Source organism: Rattus rattus, chromosome 4 (genome assembly GCF_011064425.1).
Source record: "Rattus rattus isolate New Zealand chromosome 4, Rrattus_CSIRO_v1, whole genome shotgun sequence".
Taxonomy (NCBI): domain Eukaryota; kingdom Metazoa; phylum Chordata; class Mammalia; order Rodentia; family Muridae; genus Rattus; species Rattus rattus.
The window spans coordinates 159,539,868-159,562,720 of record NC_046157.1 but is presented as its reverse complement, the minus strand read 5'-3'; the positions used below and the strand labels follow the sequence as shown (position 1 = coordinate 159,562,720).

General features: G+C 41.3%; 1 protein-coding gene across 4 annotated transcripts in view; it reads right to left on the bottom strand.

The window, feature by feature from the left end:
- Gigyf2 (GRB10 interacting GYF protein 2) overlaps window positions 1–22,853 on the bottom strand; it is a 125,435-nt gene that overhangs the window by 19,540 nt on the left and 83,042 nt on the right. For all 4 annotated transcript variants that reach the window (XM_032901560.1, XM_032901557.1, XM_032901556.1 and 1 more), the window contains 10 exons: window positions 22,645–22,833; window positions 19,295–19,491; window positions 18,295–18,454; window positions 13,452–13,618; window positions 11,261–11,352; window positions 10,093–10,200; window positions 8,937–9,037; window positions 6,532–6,632; window positions 5,625–5,786; window positions 2,297–2,452 (listed from right to left, as the gene is read on the bottom strand). In XM_032901560.1, the coding sequence (XP_032757451.1) occupies window positions 2,297–2,452; window positions 5,625–5,786; window positions 6,532–6,632; window positions 8,937–9,037; window positions 10,093–10,200; window positions 11,261–11,352; window positions 13,452–13,618; window positions 18,295–18,454; window positions 19,295–19,491; window positions 22,645–22,833 (1,433 nt within the window). The remainder of the gene's footprint in view (window positions 1–2,296; window positions 2,453–5,624; window positions 5,787–6,531; window positions 6,633–8,936; window positions 9,038–10,092; window positions 10,201–11,260; window positions 11,353–13,451; window positions 13,619–18,294; window positions 18,455–19,294; window positions 19,492–22,644; window positions 22,834–22,853) is intronic.

The window sequence follows — 22,853 nt, the reverse complement described above, 5'->3', positions numbered from 1 at the left end:
TTCGCTCAGAAGAGCACTTGCCTAGTATACACAGGGCTCCAGATTTAGTCCCTAGCACTGCAAAACAAATATCCAAAAACGTAGCAATTGCAATTTTGAAGCTTTTCTCCTGAAGGTACTATCTGGTTTCATAGAGTCTATGTAACACGAGATGGCAAAGGTATGAGTCTGGGACAAAGGAGTGGCAGTAGTTAGAAAGCAGACCCACAAGGAGAGATGATGGAAGGAACCACACAACAGCCCTCAAAGCTATTGAAACCAGTGGCTGACCTAAGGTGCATAGGGACCAAAATGGAGCAGCTGACAGACCTGAGAAGTGTTCGGCTGCTTTCACGGATTGCTGTCACCCAACACAGAGATACTGTGCCTACTGCCCAGAAGCCACAGACAATCTTAACGCAAAGCCGAGTGTGAGGCAAGACACACTTCCCTTCCAGTTGTTGGCCAGGGGACTAAGAGCCCCCCCAAAAGCAATCAAGGCCATTACCATCGTCCTTGGTTGCCCCAGAGAGCTCAAAGATGAGAACCTGTTGCTAAAGACATAGGTTGCCCTGGTCACAGAAGTGGAGAGATCAAGCTAGCACTGACCTAGCAGCTTTCATAGTGTCAAAAGGCCCAATGCAGGCTGTCAGATGAGAAAAGTAATCAATAGCCCTACCCAGCTATAAAACCTATAAATTACAACAATGGAAGCTGGGAGATATTTCCAATAATGCAATAATGGCACTTACATCTTGGCAGTAACCAAGAGATGCCCAATTGGACCTACAGCTGCTAAACAGCAAAGACCTCATGCCTGGTACTAGGAGCTTAGCAAAGCTGTGGCTAGAACGGTCACAGGCCCTGGTGGAGAACATAACTACCATTTTCCTAAATGTATACTTATACACAGATTAAATACAGCTCTCACCCCTTATCAAAGCAATTTTTTGCAGAAGTAGTAGTCTACTACAGAGATTCACAACTGTTCAAAACCCAGAGAATTACTGACTGTGATATGCTCAGTTCCAAGAGAGACATCTACAATACCAATCCTGCACCTAAGGCTCAAGGAACATCATGTAAGATCAGAAGAGCCAAAGGATGAGTGCAGCTGCTACAAGATAATGTCTTAGAGACATGGCACAGATGCTGTACTAACTTTCAATAGTTTGGCTGACTACATGAGCCTTAAAAAGACATTAACATACCAGCATAAATAGAGAAAACTTTTACAGAGAAAAGTTCTCTCTTCTATATAGAGCTACAGGCAATCAATAGCTCCCGAGAGAAGGTTTCAGCTTTCTGCAGAGGCAAGCCCCCTGATAGATTTCCCAATCCTAAGTGGTCAGGTCTAAACAGCGGGTGGACTTAGTAGGCACACACATATAAGTAGCTACAGAACAAGAGGTCATGAATGCAAAAGGGTTGGCAAAGAAGAAGCTGGAGAGGGGAGAGGCAAGGGTGAAAATAATGTAGAAATATAGTATACTCAGGTATGAATTCCCAAAAAAACCTGCAAAATTCTAAAATTTTAAAAAAGATAAGGACTAAGGAAATAGACAAGCCGCAGCCTAAGAAGAACAAAAATATAAAACATTTACTTAAAACAATGTGTCTTCAGAATATAAAGATTCTACATCTAAGAAAGCTAAAACTTTAAATTAGTGGGGAAACCTAAACATTACCAAAAATTAAAAACCTTAAGTGTTTTAGAGCATGCCACAAAAAAAAAAAAAAAAAAAAAAAAAAATCATATAAAGACTACAAAGCCCAGAAACCCATGCTATTACAGATTTCTCTTTTAATGATGGTGCATTTCCTTAACATCGCCACTTGGAAAGTAGAGGTGGGCAGATCTCTGTGAGACTGGGGTAGTCTAATCTACACAGTGAGTTCAGGTCACACAGAGCTATAAGAGGCACCATCTCAAAAAGAAAATTTAAAAGAAATTTTAAAAATTCCATACTGGGGGTTGGGGATTTAGCTCAGTGGTAGAGCGCTTGCCTAGCAAGCGCAAGGCCCTGGGTTTGGTCCCCAGCTCTGAAAAAAAAAACACAAAAAAAAAAAAAAACAAAAAAAAAAACAAAAAAAAAATTCCATACTGTAGTGTGCTTTTGTGTGGTTTTACCATAGAGATGGGAGAAAATCAGAAATATGTATTTCTTTTTCCCTCAGAAAACAAGTTTCACTTGAAGAGATAAAGAATACAGACAGTCGTGTCAATCAGGTTCTCTTGGTGATTGTCAGCACCTTGAGAAGGCATCAGGAGCTGCCCCTGCCCCAGCTTTAAGAAACAGAGCACAGTGTTGGCCACCTGCTTGCGTAACAGTTCTTCCTGCTTCCGCCTTTCCTCCTCTTCTCTCCTCCGCTCCTCCAATCTTCTAAGAGCTTCTTCCTGTTGCTGTCTTTCTTCCTCTTCTCGTCGCCTCAGCGCAATCTCTTGCTCCCGCTGGCGTCGCAGAGCCTCCTCCTAAAGAAAACGACAGGGTGAAGTGTGTGTGTGTGTGTGAAACTCTGGCTTACCAATTTGGAAGAGAAGAAGGTGATGAACTAAGTTTCCATAAGTACTGAACAGATCTGGAGTGAAAAGTACCATGTTCAGTTGACAAGGCAGGTATATGAAGATAAGAATCAAGCCAGGCATGGTGGCAAACGTTAATCCCAGCTCTCTCTCAGGACACAGGGGCAGGGGCCAGATCTGAGTTCCAGGCCAGCCTGGTCTGAAGAGCAAGTTCCAGTACAGCCAACATTACACAGAGAAACACTATCTTAGGGAAAATGAATGAACAAATGAACGAAGCTGGACACAGTGGTACAGGTCTTAAATCCTAGCACTCAGATGAGAAAGGGAGATGGGGGGTGGGGGTGGGGGAGCTCTATAGTTCCAAAGCCAGCCTGATCTACATGATGAGACCCTGTCTCCAAAAGAAATAAGATGAAGAAAACACAACTATTTAAAATACTAGTACACTGCAATACAGTAAGAAGTCTATCCTGGCTTAGATAGTAGTCACAAGTCTACTACCGATCCTAGACAAGATACTAGAACACAGGCTTTGCTTTCTCTGTTGGTATCTTTAGCTCTTAAATAAAATAAATCACCTAAAAATATACAACATAAGGATGTCAAATGGACATACACCAAAACCTATCGCAGTGAGAAAAGCTATGTATCTCAAAACATCTTCAAGTCCCACCACTAAGCACCACACAGAATCATGCAGGGAACAAATGAGTACTGCAGAATTATATGTGTATTTTTTAATCCCCCCCCCCATCTCCCAGGAATTGTCTGTGTAGACCAGGCTAGCTTTAACTAAAGAGATTTGGCTGCTTCTGCTTATCACATGTATGTCTGGTGGCCTCAGAGGTAAAATAGGACATTATATCCCCCAGAGCAGTGGTTCTCAACCTGTGGGTCATGACCTAATGGAGGTGGCTACATATCAAATATCCCCCATATCAGATATTTACATTTTTATCATAACAATAGCAAAATAACTTGATGGTTGGGCATGAGGAACTGTATTAAAGGATCAGCATTAGGAAACTTGAGAACCATTGCCATAGAACTTGATTTATTTTTTTTTTTTTTCTTTTTTTTTCCGGAGCTGGGGACCGAACCCAGGGCCCTGCGCTTGCTAGGCAAGTGCTCTACCACTGAGCTAAATTCCCAACCCTAGAACTTGATTTATAAATGGTTGTGAACCATGGCAGGTGCTTGGAATCAAATCCTGACTCTTCTGGAAGAGCAGCCAGTGCTCTTACCTGCTGTGCATGTTTCCAGCCTTTCACCATTATCCTACACTGATGCATAGTGTAACTCCAAGAAATTTGTTTTTGTCTCATCGTGGCTCCTTCTGTTCTTCACAGAACATACTGCAGCCAACAAGCAGAAATGTGTAACTAAAGCTACACTTTACCGCCAGCGTGGAGCCTTCCCCTGGCATCTATAAAACTCCAGCAAAAAAGCAGACTAAGCAAGGTAAGAACAACAATCCTCAAAATGAAAACAATAAAAACACCATAGAAAACTAGTTAGTCTCACTGATTAAAAACAAAAGCACTGCAAAGACTTTTAGGCGTTCTAGGAAATAGTAAAACATTGGGACTAAGTCTCAAATTTCACAAGAGTGGGTTGGCTAAACTATAAATTCAGAAGGCAAATTTTGTACAGCTACTGTGATGATGTAGATCTGTCAGATAAATAATATTTAGCATGAATGATGATATAATTCATTAATGTCAAAAGTCAGGATATGAAACACTAAGTACAAATGACCCGTTTCTTAAGTAATCACCCAATTGCCTTTTTGTTATCTACTAGTAGTTCAATCAAAGATCAGAAATGTTTGAGAAGGAAAAACTGCATCTATACTGGGTCACTGTTCTCTAACAGGACAGCACAACACCTCCCGTGGTAGTTACACTGTACGGATGGATAGTTAGTAATCTAAGGTACTCAGGACTGGAACATCTGCGTACTTCATGTTTGAAAGAGGTCCTGACATCAAACCCCTGAAGACGTATCTAAAAATAAATACACAGTTCTGTGTACAGAGGTTTTTTTTCTCCCTATTTTTGAAATACTAATCACCAGCAGAGAGTTAAAAAGGTTTATTAAAATGGACTGGAGGGTCAAGGTGTCAGTTAAAGATAGATTATCTATTTTTTCACACTATAGATGATGACTTGAGTACGTGAAAAGATGCTCAATCCCACTATCACTTGGGAAATGTAAACTGAAACCCTATGAAGACTCTATACTACCTGGCAAAAGCAAACACAGAGATAACAAGTGCTGGGAAAGATAACAAGACTCTCAAACCTGCATGCTCTGAAAGTGAGCACATAAAATTCTAAAATAGAATTCATGTCTCATGTGGCAAATATACTTCTGGTATATATGCAGAGCTGAAAGTGATGGCTCAATTATCTATACACTCATGTTTACAATAACATTACTTACATATTCAAAGTATTATAAACATGAAGTCTTCCAAATGTCCACATGCAGGTAAATTAAAATGTGCTATCTACATATAACATATAACAAGTTTATTTAGCCTTGAGAAAGAAATTCTGATCATATGCTATGACAATGACACAAATAAATTTAAGTCAGTCAACAAATGATAAATGCTGTTTGATTAAATGAGATACCCGGAGTAGTCAAAAATCATAGAGACAGAAAGGGAAATGTGGACACCAGGGGCCAGGGAAGAAGACACAGAGTTACTGTTTCGTGGGGTGAGAATGTTCAGTTTGGCAAGATGAGGCCTCGGTAGGAGTGAAAACATAGGATGCCACTGAGTGCACACTCAAAAGTTTAAATCGTATGCCATCATACAGGTCTTGAAAGCACATTTATAAAATAGTAATGCCGTGCATCAAAATTACTTCAAGTTTTTATCAGAAAGGCTAAATGTTTAAAATCTGATTAGTAAATTATGAAAAGTTAAAAGACTAATGACTGGCACTTCGGCGGGTACTGTTAGAAAACAAGTTCTTTCTGCAGATGAGTAAGTCAGAATTCTAATCTGCTATTATAGCCTTCTCTCCCCATTGCTCTTAATATGGAAGGGAGCACCTTACTTCACCCAAGGCCTCCCTCAACCAGGAGCAGAGCTTCTCAGACATACCTGCTTTCTTCGAGCAAGCTCCTCCTCTTCCCGTCTTTTCCTCTCCTCCTCCTGCTGCCTCCGAAGGATTTCCTCCTGTTGTCTCCGCAGTTCCTCTTGCCTCTTTCGCTCCTCCTCTTCCCTTTTTGCTCTCATTTCTGCCTCTCTTCTCTCCTGTTCTAGCTGGACAACGAAAGAGAAGTTGTCAGCTTGATAGTAAGCATGGGTGCCCGAAGCACTAAGCAACCGCAGAGGTGAGAGGTGCATCTGCCATTCATTTAGCAGCACCCTGCTGTGCTGCAAGGTGGGGAGAAAACCCCTGACTGACTCTAAGCTCAGACAGGGCACATTGTTCACTTCTGCTCTTCTAAGCTATTTGCATGCCCCTCCCACTTTGACCACCTCTTCATTCTATATGACATTACACCACATCTCTTAAGATGTGGGACATGGGGGTTGGGGATTTAGCTCAGTGTTAGAGCGCTTGCCTAGCAAGCACAAGGCCCTGGGTTCAGTCCCCAGCTCTGAGGAAGAAAAAAAAAAAGATGTGGGACACAAAGTGGTCAACATGAGAGTAACATCCAAAGTGTCCTAAAGTGTGTGTCTTGTCTTTCTTTACTTATTCCTACAAAACACTCCTTAATAATAAACATAGCAGATATTTTCTAACAGTATTCATGACAAATAACAATGTAAGTAATACACATGTATGTCATCATCATTAATATGGAAATACTAATTTTAATTGAGGTCTTTGGGTTTTTTTTAGAAGAGGTCACAAAAAGAATATGAATGTACTCATCCCAGCTAAGCAGAGGTAAACTAAAAAGAACAGGTAGCTAGAGGAAAAGAAAGAAATGAAATGAACAGAGCCTTGCATTCTGTAGCTAGAAGGCAGGCTTACAGTGGTGAAGAGTAAGTTCCAGACCTTTGCAGCTTTGGCCTTCTCCAACTGCTGAAGCTGCTCCAGGGAAGGGCCTGGTGTAGTGGTGTCCAGAGGAAGATCCCATACACTACCACCTTCCCAAACTGTAAGACAGAGACAAGAATGAGAAAGGTCCAAGAGTGTAGCATAATCACATAACCACAGGCATAATGAAAAGAGCTGCTCCCTGAACCTGAACATGGATACGCAGCTGTCTGTCTCGGGGAGGAGTGTGGGGTTGTCTTGCTATATAACCTAGGATGTGAGTTCTTCCTGCCTCAGCCTTCCAATACTGAGATTAAAAGTGTGTGCCACCATATGCCTGGCTTTTTAAAAGAAACTAAGCTGGCAGGTTTTCATCAATACTCATTACCATATCATGAAGAAGATGCAGTAGGTGACATTGACTAAAGAACCAATTTCATCCTTGTACCATTCCATACAGGTACCTGATATGTCTCTATCTTTAAAGATGAGCTAGTTTTAAAACTTCAAAAGGAATGTGATAAAAATTCGATAATACAACAATTCAAATGCCACAGAGGATTTCAAGTAGCCATACAAGTAGATAAGCAAGTGGTTCACACTATAAATTAATTATTAAAGGTTACTCAATTGTTCATCTTATGCTTGTGACATCTCTTTGGAAAGAGACTGTGCAGGTCTTACAAATTACCTTGGATCTGTCACACCTAAAAGACAGAACAGGGCCAGATGTAAACATAAGGACTTTCAAGTCATGTATGATGATGTAATCCCAGCACTCTGAGAGTAGAGCTCAGAGGAGGAGTTTGAGTTCTAGGCAAGCCTTGGCTACACATTAGATCAAGGCTACATGAAATCTTCTCTCAAAGAAAAGCAAAACACAACAATAAAGGTTTCTGAGTCTTTTTTCTTTTTTTTTCCTTGTTTTTTTTCTCTTTTTTTATTGGATTTTTTCAAATTTACATTTCAAATGTCATCCCCTTTCCTGGTTTCCCCTCCAGAACCCCCCTATCTCATTCCCCTTCCCGCTGCTTCTATGAGGGTGTTTCCCCAAGCACCCACCCACTCACCTCCTCCCGCCTCCCTGCCCTGGCACACCCCTATACTGGGGCATCGAGCCTTCATAGGACCAAGGGCCTCTCCTCCCATTGATGCCCAACAAGGCCATCCTCTGCTACACATGTGGCTGGAGCTATGGGTCGCTTCATGTGTACTCTGAGTCTATTTTCTTATTGCTAAATTTTTTGACACTAATTCTCTCCTTTCTTGTCATACTAGAGATTTAACAATCTTACAAATTCTAGACAAGTATTTTACCACTAAATTTACAGCCCCAGACATTACTCTATTTCTCTACATACTTATTACAATCTATCTATGCAAGTTATTCTGTACACAAAACCAATAATTAAAATGATTACATATAAACTGTTTGAAATACTTAGAACCTTCAAAACACTAAAGAACATTTTAGCATCCTAAAGTATAAATTGTATACCAAGTATAAATGAATACCAAGAAAAAAATAATGTGAGCTGACACGGTGACTGGGGGTAAAAGGTCCTAACCATCAAGCCTCATGACAGGAGAGTGACCCCTAGGACCCACAAGGTAGTGGAGAACCAACTCCCACAAGTTGTCTCAATCTCCATGAATGTCACCTAGGCACGCACGCGCACACACACACACACACACACACACACACACACACACACACACACACCAGACACAGGCACACACACACGCAAACAAACAAACAAATAACATCTACACAGTATGAAAGTTTTGCTTTAATCTCTTCTTTGGGGGAGGGTTTCAGGAGGAGGACACTAGGCTCTCTACTGTCATACTCTTGTAGGGTCAATTCTAGAACTATCTCACCAACTCTAAAAAACAAACAAAATTGTCAAAGTCATAGGTCTCAAAACTTTTTCAGCCAACTGCTCTCTCTTCAAAGTACTGTTGATTACTCGAGCTTTCCACTTTTGTAGATATTATTCAGCAACAACAAACTGTTCAACCAATTACCAAGAGTTTTAAAAACCCAACTCCTACATTTTCTAATTTGATAAAAACAAACAAAAACAAAGAATAAGTGAAGGTATTCATTTAAAGTAAGTGTTTCTTATCCTAAAATTTGGCAACACCTGCAAGGTTGGTATTACTCATCTTTAACTCCCAACAGAGAGAACATCAGTACTTAGGTTTTATTTCCACTCCAACCCGCAGAAGACATCAAAAACAAAAGATTTTTTTAGGGCAGGTGCACACATATGCATGCACGCATCCAAAATTCTACATTAGTTAGAGCAATAAAAACAGAAACCTAACTCACGTCTAGAACATTTTAAGAAATGAACTACAAATGATTATTCCATTCTAAATCTATTCAGTTGCAGTATAAGCAAAGTTAAGTTTTTTACCTGCAGGCTGTGAGGCTGCTGGCTGAAGCTCCCAGATAGAGCCAGTATCTGGCACTGACACAGACCTAGTTACTGAGGGAATGATGTTCTGATCAGACATTCTGCAAAAGGGAAATAAAACGTCAATGTGTCCCTGTCACTTGGAAAATAAGGTGCAAAGGGACTCCTAGACTATGAGCAGGTTCCTGGGTCATCTGGCTAGGAAGGCCAATGCTTTGCTGCTGTTGCCTTGTGTTGTTTTGTGAGATAGGGTCCCACTATGTAGCACTATTTAGGGGCCACTGGTGACCTGGAACTCATGATAAAGACCAGGCTAGTCTCAAATTCAGAAGTCTACCTGCTTCTACTTTACTAGTATTAGCCTCTGTTTTGAAATTGATGAAAGCTGGGTGTGGTGGTGCAATCCCAGCTTTTGGAAGACAGGAAGATCTCTGAGTTCAAGATTTGTCTGGTGTACATAGTGAGACCCTGTCTTAAAACAACAATGACACCCAAGAATTGCATTTCACTTCTGAGTCTGAGCCCTTCCATATATCGGGTTAATAAAGCTTTCAGTACTTCAAGGGTCCAGTTTACTGATCTTTAAAATGGAGACCAAGCCAGGCATGATGGCACCCACCTTTCAGCCCAGCACTTGGTGGGCAGATCTCTTGAGTTTGAGACTAACCTGATCTACAAAAGGAGTTCCAGAACAGTCAGGGTCTCATAGAGAGACCCTGCCTTGGGGGTGAAGCAATGAATGAATGAACGAATGGATGAATGAATGAGGGAAAGAAAGAAGGAAAGATGGAAGGAAAGATGGAAGGAAGAAAAGGACCCGACCATTAACCTGACTGCCTCATAGGATGAGCTAAGATCCACATGAGAAATGCAAAGTACTTTGTTAAGACACAGTGCAGCTTTGGAACAGTAATGCTGATACAACTTCAGGAGCTGAGAGAAACACCCTGAATGAAAATCTGCAGTAGCAGGAATTAAAGAATGTTTCCGTAATTGCTTTGCTCATAGACTTGCCTTAATGGTTTGGGAACCTCAGTGAACCATGACCCTGTGTGCCTTATCAATCTTATCAATCAGGTATCGTGGGTGAAAGTAAAATTACCCACACCCACACACACATGTGCACAGAATGTGCTATGATGGAATGACCACCAACCTCATCTTCAGAGCCTGGAACTGCTGCAGAAGAAGAGCCAGTTGCTGCTGCTGCTGAGATGACAAAGCTGCTTTCTGCTGTTGAGCCAAGACCTGCGCATACTGTTGTCTTCAAAAGTAAAAAAGAAGAAAAGCATAACCTATCTATCCACATATAGGTCACATGAAAGAATGAAAAATAAAACCCAACTCATCTTTTCCCCTAACCGCCACACTTAGAAATAACAATCAAATACATTTTATAATTCTATATAAAGTTACAAAAAATTTTGATCCACATCATAGATGTTTCTGACGGAACATATGTACATATACATATGAAACAAATGACATGTGTGATATATGCATACTGCATATCGTAGAGTGTCAAAAACTGGCAAACACCCACAAGATTTCCCAGACTGTAAATGATGATAAGCAAATTTGAACACTTATTCCCAAATGGTGAACTCTGCACAACTAAAATCTCTACTACAAAATTTTCTCAATTTTTGTTTCAGCATAGACATTTTGGGGTAATATTTTCCGCTGCCTCTGAAAGTTCCAAACAGTAGGTGTCTTTAGGTTTAGATGCCACTGCTCAGTTCTCCCCTTGCGTTTTAACAGCAGTCACAGACAGCCTGTACACAGTAAGTCGTATGACCCAGCAATAGACAGGGCTAACCCACCGACTGCACAAACGTTACTTCTTTTCCCTGAACCCAGCGCTCAGGAGCCTACTGCTGCAGAACCTGAGTTCTAAGGCAGTCAGGGCTATCCAGTTAAACCCTATATCAACACAAAAATAAATAAATAAATAAATAAATCAAAGTAAAATAACAGTCTTAGTGAGTTGGTCATTGTCCTACACCATTCCTAACAGCAAATTCTTTAATGTCTTCCTACCTTTTCCTGTTTTGTTTCTCTCTGTGCCCCTCAGAAAGTCCTTAAAATGATTGGCTCTTTCTTCACAACTAAAGACTCTGACAACCTAATTAGATGTCATTTTATGCCATCTAGCATTTAGAAAGGTCAGATAAAATGAGATGGGCAGTGGTGTACACGTCACTAGCGGGCTACTCAAGTATCACGGAAGCCTTGCGTTCTCACTCTCACAGGTGAGATTGGAGCAGAGTCTATGCCAGGCTCCTGTGGTGCTGCACTGCATCCTACCGCATCACTGCTCTTACTGTATTAAGAACTGCTGGTACTGGAGGTGCTGCATCTGGTATAAGGCAGTGAGTTCCTGCTGTCTGGTCAGGCGTTCCTGGTCCAATTCTCCCTAAGAAAAAGAGGTACAGGAAGAAACACCATGAAATAAACGGCAATGAGCATAAATGGCAGCGAGTATTCACACCTACGCACATGCATACAAGTATGCGGGTATTCAGCATGTGATTGTACAGCACAGTACACCCAAGACCTACTCCAAACCCTTCAAACCCTTAACTCAAAACCTCATCACCTTTAAAAAACTCAACAGTGCCACCTAGTGGAATAAGGTGGTGTTACCAGCAATAGCCACAAAGGGTCCTTACTCAGCACTGTCCTCCACTACTTCAAACTGGAAGCTAACTGTGGTCTACAGAGCTGTTGCTAGTACTGAGAAATTACCCGGCACTAAATCTTGGTGGCTTGTTTTAAAGATCACACAGAAATCACAGAAATAGGATAGCATGAGAAAGAGTAAAGTGACAAAAAGCTGATGGGATGGGAACTCCTCCCTTAGATGAGGTATTTCTAATCTAGTAATACACTGGAAGGTGGAAACACGGGCTAACTGTATTTTCTTTGTATTTCAAAATAATTCAAGTAAGATGGCTGAAATTTAAAATAGATACAAAAACAAAAACAAACAAAACAAAAGCAAAAACCTAGGATAACAGACTAACCCCTAGGCAACTTTATGAACTTGTATCTTCCTTCCTTACTGACTATAGCTTAGAATAAAGCATCTGACGCACAATGGGTCAGGGCAACAAGAATCCTAAATTCAGAGACATCACTAGTAAGGTCTAGTCAGCACTTCACATGAAAACTTGGGTTTTAAGAGTATTGCCCATGAAAGTCAGCTCTCTGTATCAATGCTTTGAGGAATGGTATAGCAGCTAGCAAGGAAGCTGAACTTCCCAAAGGTTTCCCTTTGGGGAAGGGTACAGCGTGAGGCTTAGGTACAGCCTCAACTGAAGAGATGCAGGCTGTGGCTGGAAAAGAAAGGGTAAGAGTATGCCAAGAACCACACGAGCAGCTTTTAGCTCCTGACATATCAAAGTCACATCTCAATTTTAAGACAGGAAATAAGGATCAAATTTGTCGGGTAAATTGAATCTATGAGTAATGATACACTATAATGGTTCTTGGGATTGAAGAAACCATTCTCAAAAATAATATATGAATCATGGAAGAGAAAGCATGATGGCTCAGGATGACTCAGTGAGTGTCATCCTTTAATGGCAGAGGATATATCTCATTCACCATCATCTATCAAAAATTACTGTGAAAATATGACTGGTAGCCTCAATATAGTTGTGTAAATCAATGGTAGGTTACTCCAGAAATTCAGTATTCATAGTAAATCAAATATGATCATGTTTATCAGTGGACAACCACTACTCACGCCAATTTAATAGAGACACAGAAAGCTAGACGGACAAACACCTAGCAACCTCCACTAGCAACTCAACTGAGAAAGGCCAGCCTCAAGAGAAAATACTTCCCAGCTAAAGGTTTAGGCCTTCAAAATATCCTAACACAGTAGTGGCACTTATATTTGGATAAGCCTCAAATTCAAAAAATTTTATGAGGAAGAAAATAGAAGTGAGAGGGAAAAATGCACATTCTAAGTAAAAATAATAAGAAATTTTCAGAGGCCAACCATGTTAAACACAGCAGATAAAAGCTTTGACATGAGCTTTGAAAGGGAAAGAGTCAGACCATGAAGGACTATAGGTTAGGTCAGGATAAGACACCAGTCTCATTCTCTATTGGTTAGAAAACCACTGACAGACTTTTATACAGTATACAGATTTGAATGCACAGTCAGGTTTGAAAAGGTCATTACTATTCGGGTGTCAATTCTCCCAAAATTGTATCCCATTTTCATTTCTGTTTCCTTCTATCAAACTACCAGGTTGGGTTGGTAGTTCATCTTATAATCCCAGCAACTCAGAAGGAGCAAGAAAACCACAAGTTTGAAGTCAACCTGGTCTGCAGAGCAAATTCCAGGTCAGCAGTTAAACTGCAAAACCCTGTATCAAAGAAAGAAAAGAGAAAGAAAAACTACCATTCTTTCCTCCTTCACTGCAACCCTGGTTGTCATTCAAAGAGAAGCAAGAACTCCTATATCTACTGTGAATCCCAGGCCAGTGGTAAGATACTCACCATATGAGGAGGGGGAGCTGGGCCTGGAGAGAAAGGAACCCTTCCCCACATCTTCATGATATCACCAAGGGGCTGGAAGCTTTCATCACATGCTCTCTTCACCAGCAAAGACATAGTAAAATAGCCTGCCTGAAACCATTCGGCCATCTCCTGATTGTTAAAGGGACCTAAACATAAGGGGAGCGAGAATGCTGTCAGGCTCAAAAATAAAGATATTCCTGAGTCTCATGTTCATTCAAATTGTTATAGAATGCTAGCTTACCCCAAAGAGTGACAAAAAGGTTTCTTATCAGATACAAAAGGAATTAAGTTTTGAAATGTACAATGTTCTGTCTCACAGAGCTGGGAATTTAATCCAGGACACGGCTCGTTCTTCAGCGAGTCTCATCCCTGAGCAAGCTCCAGCCTGACACTTCTCAGATTGTCACCAACGCTTTAATGAGTGTTCACAGCACAACTGTCTCGTCTCTGCAACAACTCCCCTCAGAAGAGCAAATACACAAGAGCGAAGAGCATGTGCTGGATCTGGTCACTATAAGTGCTCAGGCTTACACACAGCCCTACTGCTATGTTCTGCTGGAGACCAGTGATTTTTTAAAAAGCAATAATCAACTAACTAAGGCAAACTACAATGCATGTGCTCAACCAAACTATTAAATCTAGCCTTGAGAAAACAACAGCATTCTTTAGTGGAGTACTTTAAACATAAAAACTTACAGAATAGATAGATAAATTCAGTATTTTCTAGGCATTAAAAATGTTTAGATGTGAATGGGTTTTTTGCCTGTATGAGTCTCCGCACCACTTGTGTGCCTGGTGTCCACAGAGGCCAGAGTAGGTGTGGGATCTCCAGAACCTGAGCTATGGATGATTCTGACACACTACGTGAATGCTGGGAGTCAGCCCGGGTGCTCTGGAAGAGAAACACTTTTAACTGTTGAGTCACTTGTCCAGTAATCCCAGTTTTGCTTCTTATTTCTTTTCTTTTGGTTTTTCTGGACAGGGATTCTCTATGCAATAGTCATGGCTATACTGGACTTGTTTTACAGACCAGGCTGGTCTTGAACTCACAAATATTTACCTAGAGATCTACAGCTACTGCCCTCCGCCTCCCCAAGTGCTTGAAATAAAGGCATGCACCACCGTGACCAATCTCCTCCAAATGTTTAAACACATCACCACAGAGTGTGTGTGTGTGTGTGTGTGTGTGTGTGTATACATGCACACCCACATACACATAATATATAACAGAATACTAACAGGAAAATCCCTAGCTTAGAAGCTAAAACCACTTCCAAAAAAAATGTGTGTGTCTCTATGTGTGTGTGTGTGTGTGTGTGTGTGTGTGTGTGTGTGTGTGTGTGTACTTGTACGATTCACATACGTCAAATAAACATTGACTAAGTTAAATTTTCTTTTGGAATAGGAGGATGCTTCGTTCAACCTATGACAATTCATCAGGAAGCTTACTACAACGGCGCAAGCCTGTAACCTCAGTACTGATAGAGAAGGATTACCAATATCTTATATGGCACATTACATATAGCATATGATTACATATGAGTACATATGGTACATTACATATAGCATATGATTGTTTCAGTTTGTGCAGAAACATTTAACAACACTCTTTTTACACTAAGACCAGAGATCCTTATTTGGCAGCACATATACTAAAGAAACTGGAACAATACAAAGACAGCATGGTCTCTATGCAGGATGACCCACATATGTGGAGCATTCTATATATCATATATGCCAAAGAGTTAAACCAAAACACTAAGAAGTAAAAAGAAAGACAAGGAGGAGTCAGTAAAAATGCTCACCACTGAGCCTAACAACTTGAGGAATCAACACTTGAGGGTTGTCCTCTGACTTCCACACCATGTGTGCGGCCGCCCACCACCAACACACACACAGAGATGTTCAGAGTTAAACACTTATTGCTCTGGCAAAAGATGCAGGTTTGGGTTCCAGCATCATACGGCAGCTTACAAACACCTGATGCACATGTGCATTATATGCCGCCACCACCATGCACACACGCACGCGCGCGCGCAATTAAAAATTATGAAAAGGAAAAAATGTAAACATACAACAAAGATCCGGAGCAAGTGAGATGGCTCGGTAAGTATGAGTACTCAGCCCTAGAGACTGACTTCCACCTGGGAACTCCAGGTGAGGTGGAGATACAGAACCAACTCCATAGAACTGTCCTCTGGCTTCGCATAACATGGCAATACATAAAGTGATAATAAGTCACTATCTTTAAAACAAAGAAAGGATCTACCACCAGATACACACAAACATGCCTAGTAGAATAATTTTGTCTGTTGGCTTTATTATTTCTATCTACTTCAGAAGGCTAGGGCAGGGGGCCCTTCAGCTCAGAAGTGTGAAATCAGTGTATATAATATACAAAAAGGGGGGTGGAGGCTGAGAGAGGGAAAAACTCCACTAGACATAAACACAGGTGAAGATGTTCAACATAGCCCTCAGAACAACAGATGCCACTTAACAATCCAGGTTTGGGAGAGAAATCCATACCCCATCAGTCTTACAGCTAAGTCAGTAGAATTAAGAGGTGGAGTCGCCATGGGTTAAACTCCCTGCCCCACAAAAAACCCTACATACAATGGGATATCCCGATAACTATGGACACATGAGAATCCTGTGTACCTTTGGGAAGAACATCAACAGCATGGCAGCTGCAGAAACAGTTACAAATAGTCCCCATGTGATACAAACAGTTACAAATAGTCCCCATGTGACAGAAAAAGGTATGGAAGAGCGGAAGAGCGTGTCTGTTGCAGGATATTTGATCACACACTGTGAGCCCCGAGATTGTGTTATTTACTGGGGGGAAAAAAAGCCAAACTGTTTCTACTTGTCGTGTGGCTCAGCCCACAGATTACTCCTTAAATCCCTGTGGCTGGAATATAGACACACCCTTAGATCACACGTCTTTAACCCAAACAATGAAGGTAAAGTTAGTTTGTAGAAAGGAACACCCTTATTTGAAAGTGGTGTCTGAGTGGCAGACAAATTGGTCAGACAAAATAGGATGTGCCTAACTCTCATGAGAAGAGAGAGGCAGAGGCTACTCAAGAGCAGTGCAGAGAGGAAAAGAGATAGGAGAAAGAGGCACTTTGACTGGGAGAGTTTTACAGAGACGGTTAAAGAGAGAACAAGCTAGACGCGGGTGAAGACAGAACAAGCCAGAGAACGAGGAGCCAGAAGGTTAGAGCAGACTGCCAGCTTTTGAGGCCAAGCAGAGCAAGTTAGTAAAAACTGAGAGAAGCCAGACTGAATTGGTTGGAGTGGAGAGGCGCTTCACCCAGATCAGTTGAGTTGAGTCAGCCACCTAGAGACCAGAAAGAACGAGAGGGGCAAGCTTATTGAGGAGTCTCAGAGGCCTGGATTAGATTGTATGGAGCACGAGGCCGAGGTTAGCAGACAGAGGCAAGTAAGCCTCAGGGATGACAAATCAGGAGACTAAAAGATACACATATATATAGTACTAGCATTCAGGAGGCTGAGAGACAAGAGACAAAATGGATCCTGAACCACAGTAAAGTATCATTACACACTTGCTAGAATGATTTAAAAAACAAACAAAACAATGAAACAAAACCTATCATCATCAAACTCTGGTAAAGATACAGAGAAGCAATAACGTGCACATCTTCACAGGGCACACAGAATGAAAAGCAGTTTAAAAAACTAAAGATGCAACTGCCACTTGACCTAGTACTTGCACTCCAGGTTATTTATACTGAAGCATGGCATACTTTCACATACTGCCCTAAATGTTTACAGCTGTTTTATTTGTAGCAGCACTCAAATGTCCTTCATCAGATGAACGGTATACATGCTATAACATGCCAACGTCATCAAGTATGACTCAGCAGTGCAAGGAAACAAAGTAATGACAAAGGAAGCCACCTGGATGAATCTGGGGGAGGGGTATCCTAAGTGGACAGAGCACCCCCCACCCCAAACATCATATGCTGTGTTTGAGTCTATTTATATAACATTCCTAAAATGGTAAAATATAAAAATGTTAATAGATTGGTGTTTAGCACAGATTAACAAAGAACTATGGAGAGGAAATGCACGTTGCTATAAAAGGGCAACAGTGCTGCTAGAATGCAAAGGTTCTAATTAAAGTTATACTTGGATGTTAATAATGAACGTATACAAGAGCAGGCGATAGTTCGCATGGTTCGGTCACTTCTGTAAAGCAGAGCAAGGCAACTGGAAAGGGGCAAGGGAACTGGAAGTGAGAGACGCTAGCATGCTGCTGTTCTCAGATACATTCACTAAGTGTTGTGCTTTTTAACTGACACTAACACACCAACAACCAACTCAGAAGTTAAACATTTTTACAGCAGAAATGAATCTACATATATGCTTTCTTTCCTCTAATCTAGTTTACTCAAATATTTTAAGGGCTTCATTTCTTAGTCTTTTCAGTAATTTTTTGTTGTTTATAGCAAGCCCACTTCAGCAAATCATGCCAGGCTCTCCAACACTTGCTGCTATCACCTTCTGTTGGTCTGGATGTTGGTGCACAGAGATGGTGAATGATGTGCCAGCCTCTTACCTAGCTGAGATGTGTGGAAGTCAGGGAGTACACAAAGCACTTTGCTGACCTTGCTGCCATTTTAGTCATCACTCTCTACCTGAGTTTCTTTTCCTATGTTTTCTTCCTTGTACTTTATATAGTAAGTCTGTTGACTTAGTTTTCCATTAGGCAGACTGACATTAAACAAACCCTTCTCAAGAGGCTCTGGAAGGAACACTAATACTTCAGGATCTAAAGTACAAACGGGCCGCTGACCTTGGACCTCCCCCTGGGGGTCTTTGTAATACCACTTTTGCATTGCTTCGTGCACCAGTGGAACTGACACTCCTTTAGCTCTGTGCTCTTGCAGTTTTGATGTCAATCTTTCATCATCTAGTGCACTGTCTTGGAGATAAGCCACCATCTTCTCAGCTTGCTAGTAACAGAAGATAAAAGACATGAGAAAAGATATGAGACAAATACTCATGAATTAATATAAAGCTATTAATGATCACTGTTTTTTTTACTCCATTTTTGAAAGGAATACAACTGATGACAACCTGATCCCATTTTATGGGAGAAAAAAAATTATCAATCAAAAACCCAAAGTAAACCAACTAGATTGAAATACAAACAGGTATGGATCAAAGCCCAGGCTTCATTCAAATAAGGTTTTAAAATAAGATGTTGGCCCATTCTAGATTGTTTTCACAAACCTGCATGTTTGAGGTATTAACAAAACAGAAGACTCAATACAGTTGCAAATAAGTTATTCCAAAAGTTTCACTAATATATAACTAATGTTTCCTGTCTCTAACCATGCCACCCCAAGGAGAGGACTTCTTTTGTAGAAAACCAACTCATCATTTACATGTGACGTTCGTTACACACAATTTTAGGGAAACACAGACATGAATAAGAATGTTAATATCCTGAAGCTTTTAACCATCTTCCCCTCTGTACTTGAATTAAAAAGCACAGAAGACACAGGGATCATCCACAGCTGCTTGTGTTCACCATTTTTAGCATTCCATTAACATCCAAAAAGAAAAGAAAGGAAAACAGCTGAGGGCAATCTCAGAAGAGCAAAAAATAACCTGACACAATGACTACTACATAGCAGAAACTTAAAAGCATGAAATGATCTGAAAGACAATTACACAAACATTAATAACCAAACAATTTTTCCAGTACTTAAAATCCAGAGCATAAAACTTCTGTACTGGGTTATTCATGTAAGGGCTTGACAGGAGATATAAGAGTAACATGACTCTACCTGTTCCAAGTGTTTGAGGCCCTCTTCATCATCTGGCTCTGTGGAAACACTGCTCATACCAGGAGCTTCGACAGCTGCTGTCTCAACTGGCCGTGAGGCAGAACTAGGAGTAGGAAGAGGAGGTGATAGGATGAGGAGAGGAGAGGCTGTGTCTGGAGGAAGCTGTGTCGAGGGTTGCTGGGAGGCAGGCACCGTTTCTAATGGGAAAGAATGTAGAGTAATAAAAGTTCTTAGAAATCTGGAGACTTCTCAAGGTTAACTCTACATTATTAAATTGAGCAGTGGAGGTCCAACAGAGACATCAATCCTGAAGCTACTTCCTATGGAGAAATGTTAGATTTCTCCCTAGAATGACAGAAAAAGCTTAAAAGCCCTTAAAGACTCTTTCTACCTGAGTCACTACAGCATCTATCCCACAGTTAGCAGCATCAGTCAAATTCTTTTTTTTTAGGTATAGAGTAGAGTTTATTTAGGGTATGGGGAGGGGACTTGAGGAAATAGAGACAGAGAGAAGTGGAGTAGAGGCTGGCCATGGAGTGGGGAGGGGGATATGGAGAGAGAGGGAAGAGGGCACGAGGAGAAAAGAGCAAGAGGAAGAGTTAATTCGTTCTTTATACTGCCTCTAAATACTAAAAACATTAAGAAAATGAAAGCTTCTCAAAGACATGTCATCTCACCAAAACATTTATGGGAAACATGTGATAATCCTAAATTTCAAATCCTAATATTTCAAAAGCTAATACAGTACACATTTTAATTTGAAAAGTCTCAACAGTGCAGGGTATTTTTAAGACTAGAAACTGTAAAAATAGTTTCTGCTTTGATTCCTTTTTTGGCTTGTTTGTTTGGTTTGGTTTTTTTGGAACTCACTCTATAGATCAAGTTAGCCTCAAACTTAAGAGATCCACCTGTATCTGCCTTCCAGTGCTGGGCCTAAAGGAGTGAGCCACCATGACCTGCCTTAAATATATTTTTAATTACTTTTTCTTTTCCAAACTTTATGTGCATTGGTGTTTTGCCTGCATTCATGTCTGTAGGAAAGTGTTAAATTCCCTGGAACTGGAATTATGGACAGTTTTGAGCTGCCATGAGGGTGCTGGGAATTGAACCCAGGTCCTCTGGAAGAGCTGCCGGTGCCTGAACTGCCGAGCTACCACTCTGCCTTGGTTCCTAGTTCTAACCTAAAGTATGTGTGGGAAACCCCCTAACTGAACCAACTGCAGCTTCTCCTTTAACACCGCTGACTATCCAGTCCTAACAAACAGCTTTAAATGTCTAGTCCTCCTCAAGCTGCCTAACTTTTAAGTTCAGTTTATACACACTGCCTGGGTCACCACCACCTGCCTGCCCACCCCTATGGACAGGACCTCTCAAAGATGCACAGAGACACAAAACTGCCAGGTGCCAACCTCCCTCCACAGCAGCTGATGTTCTCAAGCCTGCATGCCCTCCTCCCTGCTCTCTACTCTGGTAGGCTCTATTGCTGGCTTTCAAGGTAATTCGCTGGTTTCCACCCCTAAACTAGAAATTACCCAAGGTTCTTTCTCTTCCTCATCCTACCAAATGTATGGTTGTTCTTCTCTTTATTTTATTTCTGAGGCAGTCTTACTCCTTAGCCCACACTGGCCACTAACTCTCAATCCTCCTGCCACTCCTTCCCAATTGCTGGGATTACAGGCCTGTGGTACCACAGAAGAAAGATACAGCTAATTCCACTTATTATCTCCTAATAATAAACTACTACCATCCAGCTAAAGTCCCCTCACAACTTTTTCTAATCAACTCTCATTCTTCTTCATGTTTCATAACCAACGTTCAAAATTGAATTTAATCATTCCTTCTCAAATGGATTCTTTTTTTTTTTCCCCCGGAGCTGGGGACCGAACCCAGCAAGCGCTCTACCACTGGGCTAAATCCCCAACCCCTCAAATGGATTCTTTAACTTCCACTCATTCCTGAGTACCTAATCTTCTGAACTACCTCAGCTATCTCTACCTCTTTTCCTCCCTGATGTAACTAAACTCTGTCAATTTCTGACTAAGATCTCATCTGCCAATACCTCTCTTTACATGGGCACTGCCTGCCGCATTGTGTCTACTCAGAAGTTCAGGAGGTCACATGTGTCATAAGTACCCCACACAAGCTATCAAATCTAAGTTCAAACCATATATTTCACCAACCTGCTTAGCACACATAGTACCTATTTTTTTTTAAATAAGGGTTAGAGGTGGGGCCTTAGGGGACAGCAAGATGGCTTAGTGTTTTGGGGGTGCTAGCTAAATAAATCTAATATTCTAAGCTCAATTTTTAGAACCTATATGGTAGAATGGGGAAAGTGATTCTTGGAAGCTAGCCTCTAATTTCTACTTGTAGGTACATATGTGCATGTAAACTCGCACGGGCCAGGGAGAGTAGATGTAGTAAAAAACAATTTTAAGGCAGCAGCGGCCGCCTCTCAGCCTTCAAAGCCCACAACTTAAGTCAATCTGGTTTCCTCTATTTTCACCATTTCCTGGTATTACAACGTTCCCTCAATGGACTCAGCTGTACCTCCAAATTCTACTTCCTATCTCGAGGTTTTTTTGAAGACTACCTGGCTCCTGAATCATCCCAAGGGCCTACTAAAGTCAAGTCTTATTTACAATCTAACTAGGATTGAGGTTTTAGCTATATAGAGAAGCACAACAACAGGGAACAAAGCAAGGCCTACAACATTTTCAGGAGGGTGAGTCCAGCATGGGCGAGATACAGTGGCTCCTGCTGAAACTGCAAAGGGGCCACTTGTGAGATCCTACCAGGTCTGGCAGGCTGTATTACCAAGGGCAGACAAGAATTTTCAAGAATGTTCACAGAAATATACAAAATGGTGCTTTTAAGGTGTATGAGCCATTCAAACAAATATAGTTAACACTAGAGATGAACTGTAAAGACTTGCTCTTTAGCAAAGGTGATGAAGGACTTCCAGACTGTCCCAGGTATTCCAGACTATTCCCTCGGGACAGTGGCATTTTGTTGTGACCTTAAATATAGGATTCTAGAAGAGGGAAGGCAACTATCTGCTATGGGCATCCAAACAATGATCCTAAACGACTGTGCAAGTGCAGTCAGGACAGCTCTAGCATCTAGGAAAGTAAAGCTTGCACCCCTACTCCTGCAGATTCTAACCCTGTTCTCATGCATTTTGACCTGAAGATAGGAGGAAAACAACATTTGCTTGCATTTACTGGTAATGGTACCTATTCAAATCATTGTCTCCTGGAAACAGTTCCATGAGGTTAAGTAAAAGCAGTCAGACTAGTGAACACTGCCTCTGCAAAATTCCACTGTAGTGTCCACTCTCACACACATACCGTCCCCTCTGCTGGGGATCTTGGCTGGGAGAGTGCTTTCTGACCGACTCTCTTCTTCAGCCTTTTCCATTTGTTCAGCTTTGGGTTCATCTTTCCTCTCAAACTGTGCTGCTTCTTGAGGCTGGTGATCTGAAGGGGTACCTGGTCTAGCAGATGACAGTGACGTCTGGGGTACTTCCTCGTTAGAGTCTGGAACGAAAAGTGATCAT